This window comes from Podarcis liolepis (genome assembly GCF_965112155.1).
Source record: "Podarcis liolepis genome assembly, chromosome: 5".
Classification (NCBI taxonomy): Eukaryota; Metazoa; Chordata; class Lepidosauria; order Squamata; family Lacertidae; genus Podarcis; species Podarcis liolepis.
Window position 1 is genome coordinate 92,626,540 of NC_139556.1, and position 20,300 is coordinate 92,646,839.

General features: G+C 42.9%; 1 protein-coding gene and 1 long non-coding RNA gene across 8 annotated transcripts in view; one reads left to right on the forward strand and one right to left on the reverse strand.

The window, feature by feature from the left end:
* The window catches only part of PEX5L (peroxisomal biogenesis factor 5 like), a 173,027-nt gene that overhangs the window by 12,207 nt on the left and 140,520 nt on the right, over positions 1–20,300 (reverse strand). For all 7 annotated transcript variants that reach the window (XM_083504177.1, XM_083504175.1, XM_083504174.1 and 4 more), the window contains 3 exons: positions 14,672–14,767; positions 3,663–3,779; positions 2,663–2,806 (listed from right to left, as the gene is read on the reverse strand). In XM_083504177.1, the coding sequence (XP_083360303.1) occupies positions 2,663–2,806; positions 3,663–3,779; positions 14,672–14,767 (357 nt within the window). The remainder of the gene's footprint in view (positions 1–2,662; positions 2,807–3,662; positions 3,780–14,671; positions 14,768–20,300) is intronic.
* Positions 3,789–8,409, forward strand: LOC310707528. The gene is made up of 2 exons (XR_014526546.1): positions 3,789–4,048; positions 7,835–8,409. It is a non-coding gene; the product is annotated as an uncharacterized lncRNA (long non-coding RNA).

Genomic DNA, 20,300 nt, shown 5'->3' on the forward strand with positions numbered 1-20,300 from the left:
ATGGAGAAGATTCATAAGGACCAAGCAGGTTTTCTCCCTAAAAGACACCTGGCAGACAATGTAAGGAATGTAATAGACATTCTGGAAAAGCTAGAGGTGAATATAAACACTAAAGCAGTATTGATTTTTGTGGATGCGGAGAAAGCCTTTGACAATATTTCTTGGAGTTTTATGAGGAAGAATCTTCATGGGATGGGGGTAGGCCAGGGTTTTGAGAATGGTATGGCTGCAATATATTCTGAACAAAAAGCTAAACTGATGGTAAACAATGTTGTGACTGAGGAACTTAAGATAGAAAAAGGAACACGACAGGGGTGCCCGATTTCCCCATTACTTTTTATTTCAGTTCTGGAGGTGTTGCTGAACATGATAAGAAACGACCAGCAGGTCAAAGGTGTGCAGGTCGGAGCTAAACATTATAAGTTAAGAGCGTTTGCAGATGACCTAGTATTGACTCTGCAAGAGCCAAACACTAGTACGAAAAAGGTTTTAGAAATAATACAACAGTTTGGCCAGGTAGCTGGATTTAAGTTGAACAAGCAAAAAACTAAAGTTTTAGGGAAAAACTTAACGGATATGGAAAAGGAGAAATTTCAAGAGGAAACAGGTTTGACTGTGGTAAAGAAGGTGAAATACCTAGGGGTTTACTTAACATCTAAGAATGTGAATTTGTATAAGGACAACTATGAAAAATGTTGGTCAGAAATTAAAAAAGATCTAGAAATATGGTCAAATTTGAAATTGTCAATGTTAGGCCGAATTGCAGTAATTAAAATGAATGTTTTGCCTAGAATGTTATTTTTGTTTCAGACCTTGCAGATTCTTGACAAGATGGAATGTTTTAAGAGGTGGCACAAAGACATTTCGAAATTTGTCTGGCAGGGCAAAAAGCCCCGAATTAAATTTAAGATATTGACAGATGCTAAAGAAAGAGGGGGTTTTGCCCTGCCGGACCTAAAATTGTACTATGAGGCAGCAGCTTTTTGCTGGCTGAAAGAATGGATGCTCCTCGAGAACACGGACATCTTGGATCTGGAAGGTTTCAATAATGCCTTTGGTTGGCATGCATATCTTTGGTATGATAAAGTCAACAGTGCCTTTAAAAATCACATTGTCAGAAAAGCATTGATTAATGTTTGGATAAGATACAAAAATCTATTGGAAAATAAAACCCCTAGATGGGTATCACCAGTGGAGGCTAAAGCAGTGAAGAAACTCAATATGGAGGTCGGATGGCCGAAGTATTGGGAAATCTTAGAACAGGATGGAGATAAGTTCAAACTACAAAGTCAGGAGAAATTGAAGCACAAAGTAGAAAATTGGTTCCAATATCGTCAAATAATGGAATTTTTTAAACAGGACAGGAAAATTGGTTTCCAGGTGGAAAAATCAAAATTAGAAACCGAACTGTTAGAACCCAATACTAAGAATTTATCTAGAATGTACAACTTGCTGTTGAAATGGAACACACAGGATGAAACAGTTAAATCGGCTATGGTTAAGTGGGCTCAGGATGTTGGACATAACATTATGTCAGCTGACTGGGAATGGTTATGGAACACCGGTATTAAATTTACGGCATGCAATGCCTTAAAGGAAAACATTATGAAAATGGTATACAGGTGGTACATGACCCCAGTCAAGCTAGCAAAAATCTATCATTTGCCTGATAATAAATGTTGGAAGTGTAAAGAGACTGAAGGTACCTTTTATCACCTTTGGTGGACATGCCCGAAGATTAAGGCCTTCTGGGAAATGATCTATAATGAAATGAAAAAGGTACTTAAATGTACCTTCTCTAAAAAGCCAGAGGCCTTCCTTTTGGGCATTGTCGGCCAACTGGTGACAAAGAAGGATAGAACTTTTTTTATGTACGCTACAACAGCAGCAAGAATACTCATCGCAAAGTATTGGAAGACACAAGATTTACCCACTCTGGAAGAATGGCAGATGAAAGTGATGGACTATATGACATTGGCCGAGATGACAGGCAGAATCCGTGACCAACGAAAAGAGACGGTGGAAGAAGACTGGAGAAAATTTAAAAGTTACCTTAAGGACCACTATAAACTTAATGAATGCTAAAATGTTGTGGTTTCCAGAAACAAAGGGATACAGGGATATAAGGTTAGAATATTAAAGAGGACTAAGATGACAGAGATTTGAAAGCAACAATTGGGAGTTGCTAGTTGAACTATGGACATTGGGATGCAGAGAGGGGGGGTATGGGGAAGTCCAAGAAAAGAGGTCTACATGAAAATATGTTTGAAACTATACGTGTTTGTTTGTCACTTTTAATGTTTGTTTGTCTTTTTAAAATTTTGTAAAACCAATAAAAATTTTATAAAAAAAAAAAAATAGAGTCTGTCAAGACTGGCCCGTACGGGCAGGGGTACCTTTACCTTTACCTTTACCTTTACAACATCTGATGCAACCAAATATATATTGCAGGCTTTGTATTGGATGTGAAATGTGGGTTTATCCTTAATTTGTAAACTTTCCCCTTTTAATACAATGTCGCATCCCCATCCAGCTTGATAGTACTGGAGACATCATGTCGATCATGATATTAAGCATGACTGCTAAAGACTTTATTTCCATTATTAGCAAATAAGTTCAAGCCTACGCATTCCAGTTTCAGAATATTAACCAGAGCGGATACCTCGGAGTCGTGAGGATCTTGGAGAATAGCAGCTTCCAGGTATAAGATGGCCAGGGGCAAGTCCCCCTCCCTTAGCTTCTTGAGGCCTTCTTCAAAAGCGCCAGGCCAGTCTTTGAAGGGGTTCTCTGTATGAAAATAATAGCCCTAGGAGAGAGAATGAATGTCGTGACATTGAGGCACAGTACCTCAAAAGGTGAAAACAGCCTAGAATTAAATCGCTCATTTCCTGCACCAGTGGTTCCCAACTTCCCACCCCCAGACCACTTGAAAACAGATGAAGGTCTTGGTGGACAACTTAATGACCTTTCTGCCTATTAAAGCAATGGTAATAAATGCCTGTGCGAAATGGGGTGCAATTTTTAATTGCATTTTAATTCCTGCTTTCATTTCTAATACAAATAAGAATCAATACAAATATTTAATGCGGCGGATAGGTCATCTCCCATGTTCAACCACAAACCCACAGACCACTTGAATGAACCTCCGTCCTGTCTTTTTTTTTGCCGTACATGAGCATAAAAAGTTGATTAAATAATATAATAAAGCCTTTGCCAACTTGGTGAAGCCCTCCGGATGTTTGGAAACACAACTCCCATCAGCCCAAGCCACAGCAGTTATTTCCAGCAGCAGAACTGGGGAACTTGATGGACTCACTCGTCCTCTTTTCAGTCTTTTTCATGCTCACATTACACACTCTTTGAATAAGGCCCTGCAACTCCTCTCCTCGTTGTCTTGTGAGTTCCCTCACTTTGCCTTACTAAATGCCACAGAGGAGAGAGGCAGCAGGCATCTTGGGACCACTGCCATGTGGCGGACGGCAACCTGCACCCCTGGTTTGGTGCTTAAAAGCTGCCATTGGAACAAATTAAAAAGGCATTTGTCAAATTATTTCACCCTCCTCTAGCTACTGTCAAGGGCTTTGGCCTAGTCAAGCTTCCATGGTTGCCCCTGGCAACCCAGCGGCCCTACAAGCCTTCTCTCTCCACAACATCAGCGTTACCTTCTCATTGATGGAGACGGCCGCTTGGCCTTGTGCTTCTTGGCTGTCGGAGATCCAGTTTCTGCGAGCCATTTCTTCCCACTCTGCTTGCATCTTATCCCAAAACTCTGTGTCTGACTAGGGAGAGGATAAATCAAAAGGAAAACAAGGAAAGCAGGATTTAAAAGAGGAAGAAAAAAGCGTGTGTGAGAGAGAAAAACATCTTTCAGCTTCACAGCATCTTCTGTTTTCGTTTTTTCTGTTTCCAAAACTGCAAACTCTGAATGCCTAATGCCTCCAGCTGATCTTGGTGGATATTCATCCCAGGCCACCTGTTTAAAATGGCAAATAAAAATGCAAAGTAATGCTGATGACTACCTGTTGATGGGAGGGCAGAAGTCGTTCAGGTGAGCAGTCAAGGGAGGAAGATTAAACATTACCAAGCCTGAACATTTGCATACACAGTACAGTCACCAATGGATGATTTCCCAATGCATTTTTAAAAATTATATCTACAGTGTTCATGACAGCACATCTGACTCTCTCCTCCACCCTCATTTTTTCATCACTGCAGCCTTACAAAATAGAAACTAAACAAGGTCTTGCAGCACCGTAAAAAGGGTACATATTTATTATGATGACACAAGTTTCTGTAGACTACGGTCGATTTCGTTACATGCATAAGTCAATGAAAGTTTATACCATAACAAATTTGTTAGTGTAGGCACCGCAAGCTATTTTTTTATTCTTCTTCAGCAGCAGAGTAACAGAACAACCGCTCTGGAAACCTTTACGAATGAAGTAGGTTGGACAGGGAGAATGTGAGTGGCCTACCGTAACCCAAACAGCTTCATGGCTGAGGGGGGATTTGAACCCAGTACCAGCCCAAGGCTCTAGCCACTATGCAATGCTGGCTTTCACCTTTTTTCACTCCATGCACCTTAATGAAATGCCACGCTGCAAGCTCTGAGACTGTGTCTTTGTCACCTCTAGTTTTGCATTGCGCTTCAAGCCTGGGATGCACGAATCTGTCAATTTCAGTGTCTCATTTCCCAGTCTTGAATTCATCTACCCACATTTCCAAATCCATCTGCACTGTCCTCATGAAAATCCATCAAAGCAAACTTCTCATAATGTGCACGTTTTTGTATGCAATTTGGCCAAATATACATAAATTTAGCAAATGCTGCTAAATAATATTCCTTAATATAATGTAGGGTTGCCATATGTCTGGACATACTGTAGTCGGAAGCAGTGCCTGGGCAGAAAGCGGCAAAATGTCTAGGAAAATCCAGGTGTATGGCAACCCATGTTGACAGTAGCATTTTTGCTGATTTTTCTTTAAAATAGCTCAAAAACGTCAATTTTGCCAAAAAACCTCAACAACTTTACCCCCCCGAAAGCTCTGTATAATGCATTTTTTATGTTCTCTGCTAATATTTGCATGCTTATGCACACTTCACTCTGGTATCTTCTTCTTCTTTGGCAATCACTCGTAGCTGAGTAAGAAGAAGAAGAAGAAGAGTTTGGATTTGATATCCCGCCTTTCACTCCCTTTAAGGAGTCTCAAAGCGGCTAACATTCTCCTTTCCCTTCCTCCCCCACAACAAACACTCTGTGAGGTGAGTGGGGCTGGGAGACTTCAAAGAAGTGTGACTGGCCCAAGGTCACCCAGCAGCTGCATGTGGAGGAGCGGAGACGCGAACCCAGTTTCCCAGATTACGAGACTACCGCTCTTAACCACTACACCACACTGGGTCTTCCATAAACACGGTTTTAACAATGAGTCTGTAAGTGACTGTGGAAGCCGATTCTGGATCCACAAATCCTTCCACAGTGGGGACATTAGTTTCCGGGTTGGAGTTGATCACGGTGTGGATTTGCCAAGCGTGCCTTCCTCTTAGCACATTTCTCTCTTGCGTCCTGAGTTCGAGCGTCTTCAAAGCCCATGACCACCTTTGGCAAAGGCTGTTCTCTCTCACCCTAGTATACCCATTCTGGGACACATTACTTGGCTGGAGAACTGCACTACAAAGGTTGGAGAAATGGGGGGTTTGCAGGATGGCTGCGTATCATTTCAGGAAGTGCGAATTTGACCGTTAAATGTGAACTGAATTGAATTTCTCCTCTCCCCCTTCTCCTTGATTGCCAACGTTCTTGGTGAGTCAGAGTATGCCTGAGTTTTGGGAGTGGAGAAGGGAATGAGAGAGAGTAGAACCCCAGGATTCCTAAGAAGTGGGGAGGGGGAGGAATTGTTGTTGTTGTTTAGTTGTTTAGTCGTGTCTGACTCTTCGTGACCCCATGGACCAGAGCACACCAGGCACTTCTGTCTTCCACTGCCTCCCGCAGTTTGGTCAAACTCATGCTGGTAGCTTCGAGAACACTATCCAACCATCTCGTCCTCTGTCGTCCCCTTCTCCTTGTGCCCTCCATCTTTCCCTACACCAGGGTCTTTTCCAAGGAGTCTTCTCTTCTCATAAGGTGGCCAAAGTATTGGAGCCTCAGCTTCACAATCTGTCCACAATCTGTCCACAATCTGTCCTTCCAGTGAGTACTCAGGGCTGCTTTCCTTAAAAATGGAGAGGTTTGATCTTCTTGCAGTCCATGGGACTCTCAAGAGTCTCCTCCAGCACCATAATTCAAAAGCATCAATTCTTCAGCAATCAGTCTTCTTTATGGTCCAGCAGCTCTCACTTCCGAGAGTTAGAATCATAGAATCATAGAATCATAGAGTTGGAATAGACCACAAGGGCCATCGAGTCCAACCCCCTGCCAACCCCCTGATCTTCTTGCAGTCCATGGGACTCTCAAGAGTCTCCTCCAGCACCATAATTCAAAAGCATCAATTCTTCGGCGATCAGCCTTCTTTATGGTCCAGCTCTCACTTCCATACATCACTACTGGGAAAACCATAGCTTTTACTATATGGACCTTTGTTGGCAAGGTGATGTCTCTGTTGCTACTAAAATTCAGCTAAGTTGCTAGACTTAAGTAACTTGGACTTTGCAACTCATAAGAAGTATCTAGAATCTAGAGGTAATTTAGCTCCGAACGCTACCAAACTGTAAAGGCAGGCAGGCTTTGTCCGCCTGCTAGCAAACATGATCTGGTTTGAATTCACAGTCTGACAGTCCTCCCAGGGGCTTATCAAAGAGCAGTTTATATAAAACTGGACTATGCTCTCTGCACTTCCTCCTTAATAAAGTCTAAGCAATATAGTTTTATGTGGGTACTTTGGGGAACAACGTGAGGTTATTGTGTCTGTTGTCTGCTTAGCTCTGCTTCTCCTGGACGCAAAATGAAAAAGGCAAATCATAAACAGGATTGTCTTAAATCACCAGCCAGAGCCCCAGGAATAATCCATCAGCATTGTGGGTACTTAGAATTATAACTGCTTGCTAATTAAAGTTTGGCAATCGCAACAACCAGCGTCCACAACACAAACACTTTGCTGGTTCAGCTAACATCCACATTCCCTTAAAGATTCATCATGCTACATTTTGGATCTGGGAGGGATGTTTTCACTTTGCTTTTGCTCTGGTTATTAGTGCAGCTGAGGGCACATTAATTCCATGTACATTAATTCAATGGCTTATTTTAAAATGTAATCTGAGGTGCTTCCTTCCCTCCCCAGCCTTGATCTTGATGGGATTTGGTCCCCCTGCTGCAATTAGTGGTGGAAAAAAGCTGCCCGGAATTTTTGGAGGAAAAGGGTTGTTTCAAATGTGCTTTAAAAAGCATACTGTGTATGCAGCTTTAGAGAGTTTAAAAATGCACACAACATAATATGATAAGATGCAAGGAGATGTTATATTGTGTATCTCAGCCTTGTCCATCCTCATGTTTTCCAGCAGTTTTGGACTAAAACTAAAGTGGGCTGGGGCAAATGGAAATTATAGTCCAAAACATCTGAATAGCACCAGGTTGCTGAAGGCTGGCATACTTTGTAAACATAAAATAATACGTTAACATAGACAAGGATCTCTAGTTTTTCTTGACTGTCGGGACAGAGCCTTTAGAGTTATGAACAATCAGTAACCTGGTTCCTTTTCACATGGCATGTGAAACTCTCAGTTCTATCTAGCTCTGCAAGAGCCCTCTCAAAGTCCAGACTTGGCAAGGCGTATTCATTTAGATCTGCATATCCCCGTCGCGCCTATGCTAATTCACTGGGCACTTTGATTTAATTTCAGGGATATTCCATCCAAGCTGCACCACTAGAGCTGGATTCCGCTTCTCTTCTTTGATCCAGGAATAAACAGCCAACTGAAACAACTCCTCCGCAGAAGGGCAACTGGTCCGAGGTCTCTATAATTAATGTTTCTTCTCACACACTGGAGTTGGGTTTCTTTAGCCAAAAGACCTTTATCTTGCAGGCAGCATCTGTTCCCCGTGATGCTGGATTTGCTGTAGCTTAGCCTGCATTTTGCTGACAACAAAAATTAACCGTTACAGAGAATTCCATGAAATGAGAGTGCAGGGAAAGCTGCCCCCTTCTGAAAGCATCCTCCTCTGCATGCAAATTTACAAATAAATCTGGGGCAGGAGGAGTGCAGCAGTCCATTCTCCATTCATGAAAACGTATAGCAGTTGGTACAAAAAAAAAAGAACCTCCGAGATCCTACGTGAGTAATACTCCGTAGAACCTATGTACCCGAAGAAAGATGGAGAGCTGTTTTTCGATTCATCTGTGCTCCTTGAATTGTGCATGGAATAGAACTGCTGAAATTAGAAAGAGCATGTTCAAATAAATCCATTATCCTCTTGACCTTGTGATGTATGTAGCCTTTGAAGGTAGTGAGTTGCCTGGATCATGTCCAATTAATCTCGAGCTTTGCTAATATATTGACTACTAGCTGCTTTGCATTTAGCATTGCATGGGAATTTTAAGGAACAAAAAACGCCCCTATCACAGTCTTGAAATCTGTGGTTAAAATCAATGCCGTTTGGATAAGTTCAACCCACCACCTTGATTCAAAATGGCGTCCAACTGTATCCAAACATGGATGCAAATCTACTCCTTGATTTCAGGAACAAACATGCAAAATTTGGTTAAAATCACTTGCCTCTGGTATAACCCAAGATGTATGTTACACTTGGACACAGTACCCTGTTTAAGTCTACATAACACTGCATGCACTCAATCTTAAAACACTTATAAACTGCGGACAGAGCTTTTCCACCACACCTAGCAATATATTTTCTCTTCCTCACCCCCTGTTTTTTTGCTCAACAGTCAGACTGGATAAAGGTTCTGGTGGACTTGAAAGCTTGCACAGTACTTTATGACATTTTCCTCGGTTTTAATAAATGGATTATCATACTGCTGCTTTTGGATTTTTCTTTTCTTTTCAAATGGATCAGGGCAGCTACCCACAATTTTTATCTGGATTATGTCTGTTTCACAGAATCAGCATTCAAAGAAGCAAAGAATTTCTGGTTCAGCTGCTACCACAAGTCGTCCAACAGATCATCGCAGTACACATGGCTTGCTTCTCAAGGTTGGTTTGTGTTCCAACTGCTCTTGCTTCAAATATTTGTAGTGTGGCAAATGACTGGGACAGGATGGTCAAAAAAACCATGGTTAAGGAAGAGTGTTGGACTCATGTGTAAAGCCAAGCCATAGCTAAAGCAAACCAAAGTTCACAAGTCAACAAACCATAGCTGCAGACTGTGGTTCATTAGCAGTAAAAAACAACAAAACATAGCTAAGCTGCTGAGTAGGGATCACACATAACACTAAGCCAAGGTTTAATCAGCCATGGTTTATTGTCATATGCAAACCAGGCCAGTGTTTGTGTGTGTTAGGGGTGGGGGTGGTAGGACAAAGCGTACATGCCTCCCCATCTTAATTCGAGTGAAGGTGCTGAGACATGCCCTCCAACATCCAGCAGAGGAAAATCTTTTGGGGAGACGCTCCCACGCGAGTCATGTGACTCACATGAAAGCATGGTCCCCCAAAACACGTGTCTTTGGGGGGCTACATTCTCAACAGAGTCAGGTGACTCATCTTGAGTACACTTCCCCCATAAAATGAGTTTCTTCTGAGGCCACCCTCTTGCAAGAGCCAAAATGAGACATTCTGCGATTCAATCAGAAGAACAAGTGGCTTCTGTAATTCTGGGGTGTCCTGCTCAAATCAGGACAGTTGACGAGTGTGTTGAGATGGCATGAGGATATAATCTAAGTAGGCCTAATCATCAGAAAACAATCAAATCATAGCCTTATTGCCCTTTCAGTCATACTGCAGGGGCAATTCAATACAGCTGATCTCCTTTTCATTTTACACCCCAAATTTAAGTAAGCTGTATTTTAATTACATTCCAATCTAATAGCTGCTTCTCTCCCACCCCCCACCCACCCCTGGCCATAATATGAATATGTTTTAATTATCTCTCTAGGTGAAATGTTTTAGAGAAAGGATGCTATTAAAAAGAGTCTCTTTACTTTGTGCAGAATGTTTCATAATTGAAAAGCATAGCTGCCAGCATTTTAGGCATATCTGAAGCCTGAGTTTTATTCAAAAGAGAAATAAAGTCTCCTCCCCACTCCCTGCTAAATAGCCAGAAAACCCACAAAAATCGCATGATCTGTACTAGAAAACAAATTGTGGGTTTAAGGAATAATAAGAAAAAAGACTTAGCATTTATATAGCACATTTCAAATGTTCAAAGCACTTTGCAGGAATGGCTTCAATAACACCTTATTATTTTATTTATGATTCATAAAGCGCCATTACTCTGCATTAGTCTACTAGGAGCTGGCAGTGTAAATAATGCTTAACGCGGCCCTGGAACACAGACAATGTATAAATGTCACTAGTAATAGGGCTGATCTGGATTGGGTTTGGATCTGCCCACCAAAATTGTAGGTGTGTGTATCAGTTCCACCCTCCTAAATGTCAGCTTCCCAGGGGGAAAAAGAACTCTGCAGCCTCCAAAGTGAAGCTCAGCAGATCCACAATGCCTCAAGGTCCTATTGTGTTCCCCACGACATTGTTGGGAACATAATGAGGTCTAGATGCTTTCACCTCTTCTCCCTGCCAGCTGTGCCACTTGGATGATTCAATGAGGACTAGCACAAGGCAGTGCACAAGGTCCAGCATGCAATTCAATATTTGTTGGGAATGTTATGTACTGAAGTTCTCACCCTGGGCCAGCAGGGGGATACTGTAGATAGTTCAGGTCCACATATGCAAATAAGGGATTGAAAGTGACGTTCAGTGATTGGATAGTTACAGAAAATGGTTACTGTTGCGTTCTAGTGGAGCTCTATATAAGCAGGCTGGCTGAACCATTCCGTTCAGTTCTGTTCTGGCCTGTGAATAAACAAGAGCTGTTTGAAGAATCGCTGTGTTGTCTGATATGTTCACCCACAACTTAGCAGGGAATATCAAAGAGCCATTGTACACAGAAAGCTAGCATGTCAGGGAGAAGGCTATGCAGACCACCTTTCCTGAAAAGCTACTTTTCCAAAGGCATTGCGGGCACTTCAATCATGTGACACCCAGTGACAGGCAGCAGAGCCAGACCAGAGTCTGGTGATGCAGTCCCTCAGAAATTCCACTCAACAAATTTGAGGGTTTCCTAAAAACACACACCCAACAACAGAAACTGAAGTGTAACAACTGATTTCTGAGTAAATGAATTTCAAGAAAAGCTGTGCATATACTACTGTGTTTAAGCCTGTGACATCTTTATGTTTAAGTAATAATAATAATAATAATAATAATAATAATAATAATAATAATAATTTATTATTTATACCCCGCCCATCTAGCTGGGTTTCCCCAGCCATTTTGGGTGGCTTCCAACAGAATATTAAAATACAATAGTCTATTAAACATTAAAAGTTTCCCTAAACAGAGCTGCCTTCAGATGTCTTCTAAAAGTCTGGTAGTTGTTTTTCTCTTTGACATCTGGTGGGAGGGCGTTCCACAGGACAGGTGCCACTACTGAGAAGGCCCTCTGCCTGGTTCCCTGTAACTTGGCTTCTTGCAGTGAGGGAACCGCCAGAAGGCTCTCAGTGCTGGACCTCAGTGTCCGGGCAGAACGAAGGGGGTGGAGACGCTGCTTCAGGTATACTGGACCGAGGCCATTTAGGGCTTTAAAGGTCAGCACCAGCACTTTGAATTGTGCTTGGAAACACAAGCACTGGGAGTTAACTTATAAGTTAACTTATAAGTTAACTTCTACCTGAAAGAACGCATCTCTTGACCCAACCTTGTTTCACCAACTCTGTATCTTTTTTGTAAATAAAACTGTTCTTCTCTGATCAACTCCTGCCGAGACACTCTGAACTGAAGTTTCCCTCACATAAGACAAGGCAAGATAGCCTGTGGTAAATTATAGAAATCCATTTAATTGTTGTACTGTGCAGTGGGTCTGCTATATTTAATTGGGGGCAGTTAGCAGGGTCAGTCTGCTATACATCCCATGCCTGTTTGCATTCTGAAGTGGTACAGTCCTTGAAGCGCTGTCACAAACAGCTGTCCTGAATGTGGAAACAGCTGCCCAAGGCCTATGTGAATTGCTGAGTCTTAGTCAATGCTCTGACTTAACTGCCGAAGTTCTGCCTTATGCTTTTCTGAAAATGTCTCCCTAGGCACAGTCCCTAGGCACAGATCTCTTAGTGGCCAGGCCCAGCCTTTTTGCATTGAACAGGGACACTGTCTGGATCCCACTGAGATCCCTGAAAATAGTACAGTAAAAATTCATCCCAAGCCACATATAAGCTGCTAAATCATTTCACGTTGTGCTAAAAGAAAGCCCAGCTTTGGAGTATCAGGGATGCTGTCAGTCAAGGGGAATGTGAATAGAATGGCAAAGATCTTGGAGGAAAGGCTGAAGGCAGATTGGCAGAAGAAGATCAGGAAAACAGAGCCACAACACCATCTCTCAGTCTTTTGGAATCAAGCTGGAGATAAACAAGCAAATGTAACTGCATAAAAATGAGAGAACAGCAATTCTTCCTCACCTAGATTTGCAGCCGTTGGTTGGGATAAATGGTTTTACTGCATGCTGCTAATACAAGAGACTTCTGGCTGAGCTCCTGAGACCACACACAGAATAAACTTATCTTTCAAGGCTCCTTCCCAAATTCAATTTCAAGGGAGGATTTGGAGCAGATCTGTAGTCTGACATTGGTTGTCAGGACCGATATTTTTTGTGCTGGGGTGTGTGTGCCTGGGGTAGGGCACCCTTTGTAAATGCAAAACAAAAGAATGTGAGATCCAAATCATAGAATCATAGAATCATAGAATCATAGAGTTGGAAGAGACCACAAGGGCCATCGAGTCCAACCCCCTGCCAAGCAGGAAACACCACCAGAGCACTCCTGACATATGGTTGTCAAGCCTCTGCTTAAAGACCTCCAAAGAAGGAGACTCCACCACACTCCTTGGCAGCAAATTCCACTGTCGAACAGCTCTTACTGTCAGGAAGTTCTTCCTAATGTTTAGGTGGAATCTTCTTTCTTGTAGTTTGGATCCATTGCTCCGTGTCCGCTTCTCTGGAGCAGCAGAAAACAACCTTCCTCCCTCCTCTATGTGACATCCTTTTATATATTTGAACATGGCTATCATATCACCCCTTAACCTCCTCTTCTCCAGGCTAAACATGCCCAGCTCCCTTAGCCGTTCCTCATAAGGCATCGTTTCCAGGCCTTTGACCATTTTGGTTGCCCTCCTCTGGACACGTTCCAGTTTGTCAGTGTCCTTCTTGAATTGTGGTGCCCAGAACTGGACACAGTACTCCAGGTGAGGTCTGACCAACACAGCAAGGGAAACCTGTGTGTATAACCAGGGTCCGAATTGCACAGCTGATTTGAGTGTCTCTCTATTTGCATCAACCTCGTGATCCTCACCAGGGACTCACACTGAACTGGCTGGGTTTCAATGGATGTGTGTGTGTGTGTGTGTGTGTGTGTGTAAAGTTTTTTTCCCCTCTTCTCTCTTGCTCGTGCAATTCCCGTTGCCCATTCTCTCTGGGCACTTCCAGCCGGTTGATATTTTCGAGTGGGATTTAATCGCATACTGACAAAGAGAGGTTACACAATTATAGTTGATTTGGTTCTCTTGCACAACCAACTCTCCCCACCTCCCCAGCTTACAAAAAAGCAGACTTTGTAATAAGGAAAGTGAAGGGGGAACATATTGGAAATGGGGGTGACAACTGCTCCATGTGAGGTTTGAGGTTTTGTACAATCCAGCAGTATATAAACTTTATGAAATGAATAAATACACTTTAAAAATCAAATAACTTCTTGCAAACAAATCAGAATGAACGCTCACTAAACAGCTAACATTGCCTAAAAGGTCTACTACTACTACTACTACTACTACTACTACTACTACTAATATATTATTTATACCCCACCCATCTGGCTGAGTTTCCCCAGCCACTCTGGGTGGCTCCCAATCAAGTATTAAAAACAATACAGCGTTAAATATTAAAAAACTTCCCTGAACAGGGCTGCCTTCAGATGTCTTTTAAAAATAGGATAGGTACTTATTTCCTTCACTTCCTTCACAATATGTGGAGGAAGCAAGTTTGTTGTGCAAAAACTCCACCCAAACTTTAATTGTGCAACCCGAACTTTGTAAAATGTGATGGGATCCCAAAGAAAAATTGCAATGGTCTGAAACCACCCTTCTACTGATTGGGGGGGGGTCTGGTAACCTGCTGTGAGAAATACCTGAAATTAGGTCTTTTGCTCACCTAGTTACACATATGTTTTTTGAATATTTACCCCAGACTCAGATGAATGGCTAGCAAGAACACTCCTGTGCTTTAAACTGTTTATGCTAGAAGCTCCCCTTTGGTAGCACTCCAAAGCGCATCTACTTGAAACCATGTCACAGAGAAACATGCTGAGGATCACGCCATTATTTTTCCAATGGAAACACAATCACTTTAGCTCCATTTAGCTCAAATTGCCTAATGCCAGGTTGTGCTTTTGTTGCATTAAACAAAAGGCTGCTTTGCTAGATCGACTTCAGGTGGGACATTTTCCAAGACGTCAAACAATACCTCAACAGCTGCTTTCGCTCTTTCAAATTCCTCCTCCATAGAATGATTTCGTGAGAGGAGGGCACCTCCCCAACGTTGCTCTTTGGTTGATCGTGCCTAAAAGAAAAAGTAAAATAAAACGCAGTCAGCACAGAACATTATTTGCTGAGAGTCAACGTCGTGCATTAAGAGCCAGCACAGCCAGACGTATATCCATAATGTATATTTAATGCAAATGGCTTCTCCCACAAAAAAACCTCTGCGAACTGGAGTTTACCCCTGACATCTGGATTGTTCCTCAGTCCTGCCTCCTGCTTTGTCCTCTAGTGTATTATTTATTTAAGCAACTTTTTAAACAAAACCGATCTCTATGCAGTGCACTTAAAACTGTAGTTCTGACTGTTAGAATTCCTGCGCCGTGATTGCAGTCATGGGATTTTTGTCTTTCACATGACAGTATATGTTTTGACTCCACAGAGTGGAAAGTGACGGAGACAGGATGTTTGTGTTACTGTGTTCCGTGAAGTGGGACTATTGTGCTTTGTCTTTTCCTCTTTGCTGTCTGATGCTAAAGAGAGAGAAGGAGCCATGCTGCAGTGCTCCGTGTGTGTTTATATGTAAATAAAGTAGATTAGCCAAAATGCTGAGTTTCTGAGGTCTGTCACGCGCAAGTTGCGCAAACTCTACGGATCTCTAAGTGTGCCGGTGTTGGTTGGCATCGGTTGATGTGATGTTCGGGATGAAAAAAGCTTATGAAGCTTCCGAACGAAAGACTAGGAGGGAGAGAACATGCCAGTCGGGCATGTGTCTCTGCCAGGGTCCTACTCTAGTGTAGGCTGAACTCCTGACACTGACATGTCCAAAGGCTTCTGGTCCCTGGCTCACCTCAGCTGCCTATGGCCCAACCCTGAAATTGTGAGAGAAGATTTGGAGTAGGTAAGTAGCCCAGAAAGAAAACCTTCAGCTCCATGTGGCTACTCTTTTGCTCCTGATCATAGGCTCATGTCATGGACTGGCTGGAGAGGAGTAGTGGGAGGTACCAGCTGGAGAACCCCCAGGGGATGAAGGCTCAGAGCCAGGGGTGGGATGGTGGTGGGATGGTGATATGTGGTCAGAGGGAGAAGAGGGAGCAGACTGCGAGAAGATGTCGGAAGCTGAAGAGGCATCAGGGTTTAGTGAACAAGCTGAAGCTGGGACAGAGAGCACTCCAGAACCTAGAGGCAGAAGAGGAGGGGAGTCAGGAGACTAAGACAAACTGCTGAAGAATCCAGGGAATCTCCCCCCTCCTGCTGTGACCAGCTCCCTTTCCCCTGGTCTCCCAGGACACACAGAGAAATGAAAGGAGCAGAGGAGAGATCGGTTGCACACAGACACAGTCTCCAATTGCTCGGAAAAACCCCTGGAAAGGAGGGGACCAATCAGCTGTGGAAAGAACCTTCAGTCCTCACAACTGCCACACTGGGAAGAGCTGCTGGGATCACTAAGCCTGCACTGTTTTGGTTTCTTTGAATAAAGAGTTAACTTCGCTGACACCGGCGATTTTCAATTGCTGATCTTCACTTGACGCCATTTCCTGAGAGCTCCTTTCAGACAAAAAAGTCAACAAACCCTCAGCAGAGGGGAACATGCATGATGTCATTCAGCCCTCAATATTCAACAGAAGCCCATTGATATTTAAAGGCTGTCTACTGCAGATGCTATCCTGTCTGCTGCAGTTGTCACCCCACTACAAAATCTAGAAGAGTTTCAGCAACCTGGTGCTTTCCAGATATTTTGTGCTACAACTGTCATCAGCCCCAGCTAGTGTGGCCGTGCACTTGTTCAATTCTTACCAGTCAGATAATCCTTTCAAAAAATGACAAAACCAACCGAGGTAGACATTTGGAAGTGCTTGGAATAAATTTGTTCACTTAAGTGAAGTTTAAGTGCATTGAACTAAAGGTGCATTAGGTTTACTCTGGGGTAGAACTTTGAACAATTTCAAGTTTATCTGCTCCACCCTGTAGGAGGCCTGGTCTCTTAGCTTTCAGTAAATAAAGAAAAGTAAGACAACTGGACTCCTATAAGTTATAAAGCAAAACATAGTGAAGTGTTCCAAGGTTTATTAGGCAGATCCAGAGGTGCTGCTGTTGCTAAGGGTACTTAACCACTTAGTCATTATTGCTAAGCAATCAGAAGGAAGGGATAGGAGGAATTTCCTGTATCTTCCCTGCAATTGAAAAGTATAGAAATAGGAACTAATTGAATGCTGCCTTGTGCCTTTAACAGTTGTGTGCCTGGCACAAATTAAGCAATGTTTTCTAGTATGGAAATACTAGAATCATAGCTTCACTCGCTGAAATTATGTCCGGCAGAGATCATATTCTTTGTGTGTGGTCCCTGATTTAGTTGTTGACCCTATACTTCAGCCCAGCAGCTGGTAACACTCAGAATACCGAAGTAAAACTTTTCTGCTGATTAATTATTTTATGAATTAAAAAGTTCACTTGGGTGAACTTGAACTAGTTCATTTTTGGTACAGGATGAACTTGAACTAGTTCATCTTAACGTTCCAAACACCTGAGCTTGCTTGATGGAGCAAATTTTGCATTTGCTTTCCATTTTGCCTGAACAGGAGTGATTTGTCATTTCTCTGCTATTCTTGGCTGCTTCCTTTGTTCAGCTTCTTTCCCAGTATTCTCCCCATGGGGAAAGTACAATGCAAGTTTATAAGCACCCTTTCATGAAAAAACTTCTGAATTCATGATCACAGTGAAAAGAAACATCCTCTTTCACTGGAGGAAAAATAGTGCAATGACCTAAAAAGCCTTGATTCTGCTAAGCTCCTGACCCCACACTTGTCTGAGGTTAAACTCATTAGCCAGATGCCTGCCCAACAGCAGATCACAACAGCTTCCACTTACATAATTATGCATTATTATTATCCTTGGGGGTTATTCAATTGCAATGAGCTGTTTTCATGCTGGCTATAATTTCTGTTGCATTAAAATGAGTCCAGACTGATTTTGGGGAGGTGGTGGGGGGTAGGAGGTGTCCATCAACCTTGCACTGAACAGTACTGGAAAAGGAAGTGGTCAGAGGATGTTAAGGTTACCAACGTACATGCAATGCAATCCCTACTAGGATCACTTTAAATTCCAGTACTATATGTGTCTACCCAGATGTAAGCCCATTGAGCTCAGGGGGAATTACTCCCAGGTAAGCATGTCTGTAATTATAGTCTCAGAGTAAAATGGCTTTGCAGCATGAACGTATAAGCAAAGCATACAGTGTGTTGAGCTGGTTATCTAAGATCCATAATCTAAAAGCCGAGGACAGCTGGTGTTTGCATGGTTTTGGTTCTCCTGCGGAACATAGAATTGGCAGAGAATTAAGCCCAGTACTGTGATCAGGCACGACACTGACACCTTTCCTTTACAAAATGATGGCATGAGCTCTCTTTATGCATGCCCATCACATTTGGCCAGTCTGCTCCTCGCCACTGCACAGGTTAAATATGGGTAACCTTCACACAGGGCATTGGAGAGGAACGAGACAGTTGGTGCAGTGTAACTACTAAAAGACTGAGCTACAAATTAGGAAATCTCTGGTTCATATCTTGTCTCTGCCCTGACTTCATTAGGTGGCCATAGGCAAGCCAATCTCTTTCAGCTTCAGTCACCCCCCCCCATCCACTGCACAGCATGGGAGATAATATATAGAACAGTTAAGTATTATTGAGAGGAGCATTGATGATGGCCATGCGTTCTGTGTCAGACTTAGGGCTTTTATGGAAAGAGAAGGAGGGGAAAGAGCTTCACTGAGCTCTATGGGACTTCCCACAGGTGGGATGATGGATCATGTCTTTGTAAATGATAAAGGACAAATCAGTAGTTGAGTACATGGTGGGGCAGAGCTGTGAAGCTACCTTCTTGACACCAGAACTGTTGCTTACCAGTGGCAGGGCAGAGGGGCCAATAAGTCAAGGTTGTGTGAGTGCATCAGTGGGAACAATCTGGTGCTCCCGTTGGAGCACTTATGGGGCCCAGACCTTACTACTATCTGTCCCTTCCTGGTGATGTTGGTGTCAGGAGAGCAGGTATGTAGCTCTACCACAGCACTACATGCCATTACTACGGAAACAAATGCCACCGCAATTATTTCCATGCTTAAAAGACAGAATGGGAGGATGACATGCTTGGATTTCCTTGTTCCCGTAATCTAAGCAAGATGTGGAATCTCTGAGCATTGTGAAGAATGAATGGCAAAGAGGATCTCCAAGGAACCACACATGGCGGAATTGTGGAATTTTTGACAAGATGAACTCTAGCACTTAGCTCAGCTGCCCCCAACCACCCATGCTGGCTGGGGCTGATGGGAATTGTAGTCCAAAGTAGATGGGGGGGGCACCATGTTGAGGAAGTCTGGATTAGGTAGATGACAGACGCATGAGCTTGGAGACCGTAGTTAAATATGAAGGGCATGATTTGCTTTGTGCATGCAGACGAACAATCTGAGAAACCGAGACCCTGAGGGCATCATTTAAAGTGTTTCTAAGCAGCCAAGATGTCAGAGAATCTTTTCAGTTACGCAACGGAAGCTGCAAAGTTCGAATCTGTCACAGCAACACCATATTGTGGGTGCCAGATATAGCAGGCCCTGTCTCACTCCAAAGGAAAAGGCTGCAATTCCCTTCACGGTTGGGCAGTTTAAATCCCACAGAGATAAATAGCATTTAACCAGCATGGACAGCGTTACAGCCTGGCAGCCTGACCCTTTGCATGTGGACCCAGCAGTAAACCCCACAGAGTTCAATGGGGCTTACTTCCGAGTTACAACCTTACTGAGTCACAACTAGGGCTGCCATCTGATAAGCAATACTTGGATTAAAATCCTTTTGATAATAATGTATCAGCTGTTAATATTAATTTCAACCTTTGTGGCATTTTAAACTGTTAAGATTAATAAAAATGCTCAAGATTCAATATGAGGTCCATTTGAAGATTTGAAAAAGGAAGCACGGTAGGTGTTAAAAGATGGTCAAATTGCCTAACAAACTAGATGTGTAGCATGTAGTCTGTTTTTGTCTTTACATTGGGGTTTTGGTGCCTGGGGAGGTGAGGTTTAGTTCCCCACTCCCTAAGGGGGAATTGTTCCCCCCACTCCATGGCTAAGGGGCGGGGTAGGCAAATCTGTCAGTTTCTATCAGTTCCTAATTTTTTCCCATTCTTACATTTGCCACATTTCTGCAGCCATTCTGTGCTAGTGACAAGAGAAGCCTACATTCCCCTTAAATAAACAGGACAAAACAACAACAACAACCCGTTCCCTGAACTTAGAGAAAGCTCCCCTCCGGGTGTCTGAGCAGATTTTCTACTTGCAGATCTGAATACAGTGGTACCTCAGGTTAAGTACTTAATTCGTTCTGGATTTCCGTTCTTAAACTGAAACTGTTCTTAACCTGAAGCACCACTTTAGCTAATGGGGCCTCCGGCTGCTGCTGTGCCGCCAGAGCAAGATTTCTGTTCTTATCCTGAAGCAAAGTTCTTAACCTGAAGCATTATTTCTGGGTTAGCAGAGTCTGTAACCTGAAGCGTATGTAACCCGAGGTACCACTGTATGTGAATTTTTCAAAAGAGCAAATGGAATGCCTTTCTGTGAGTCATGTACG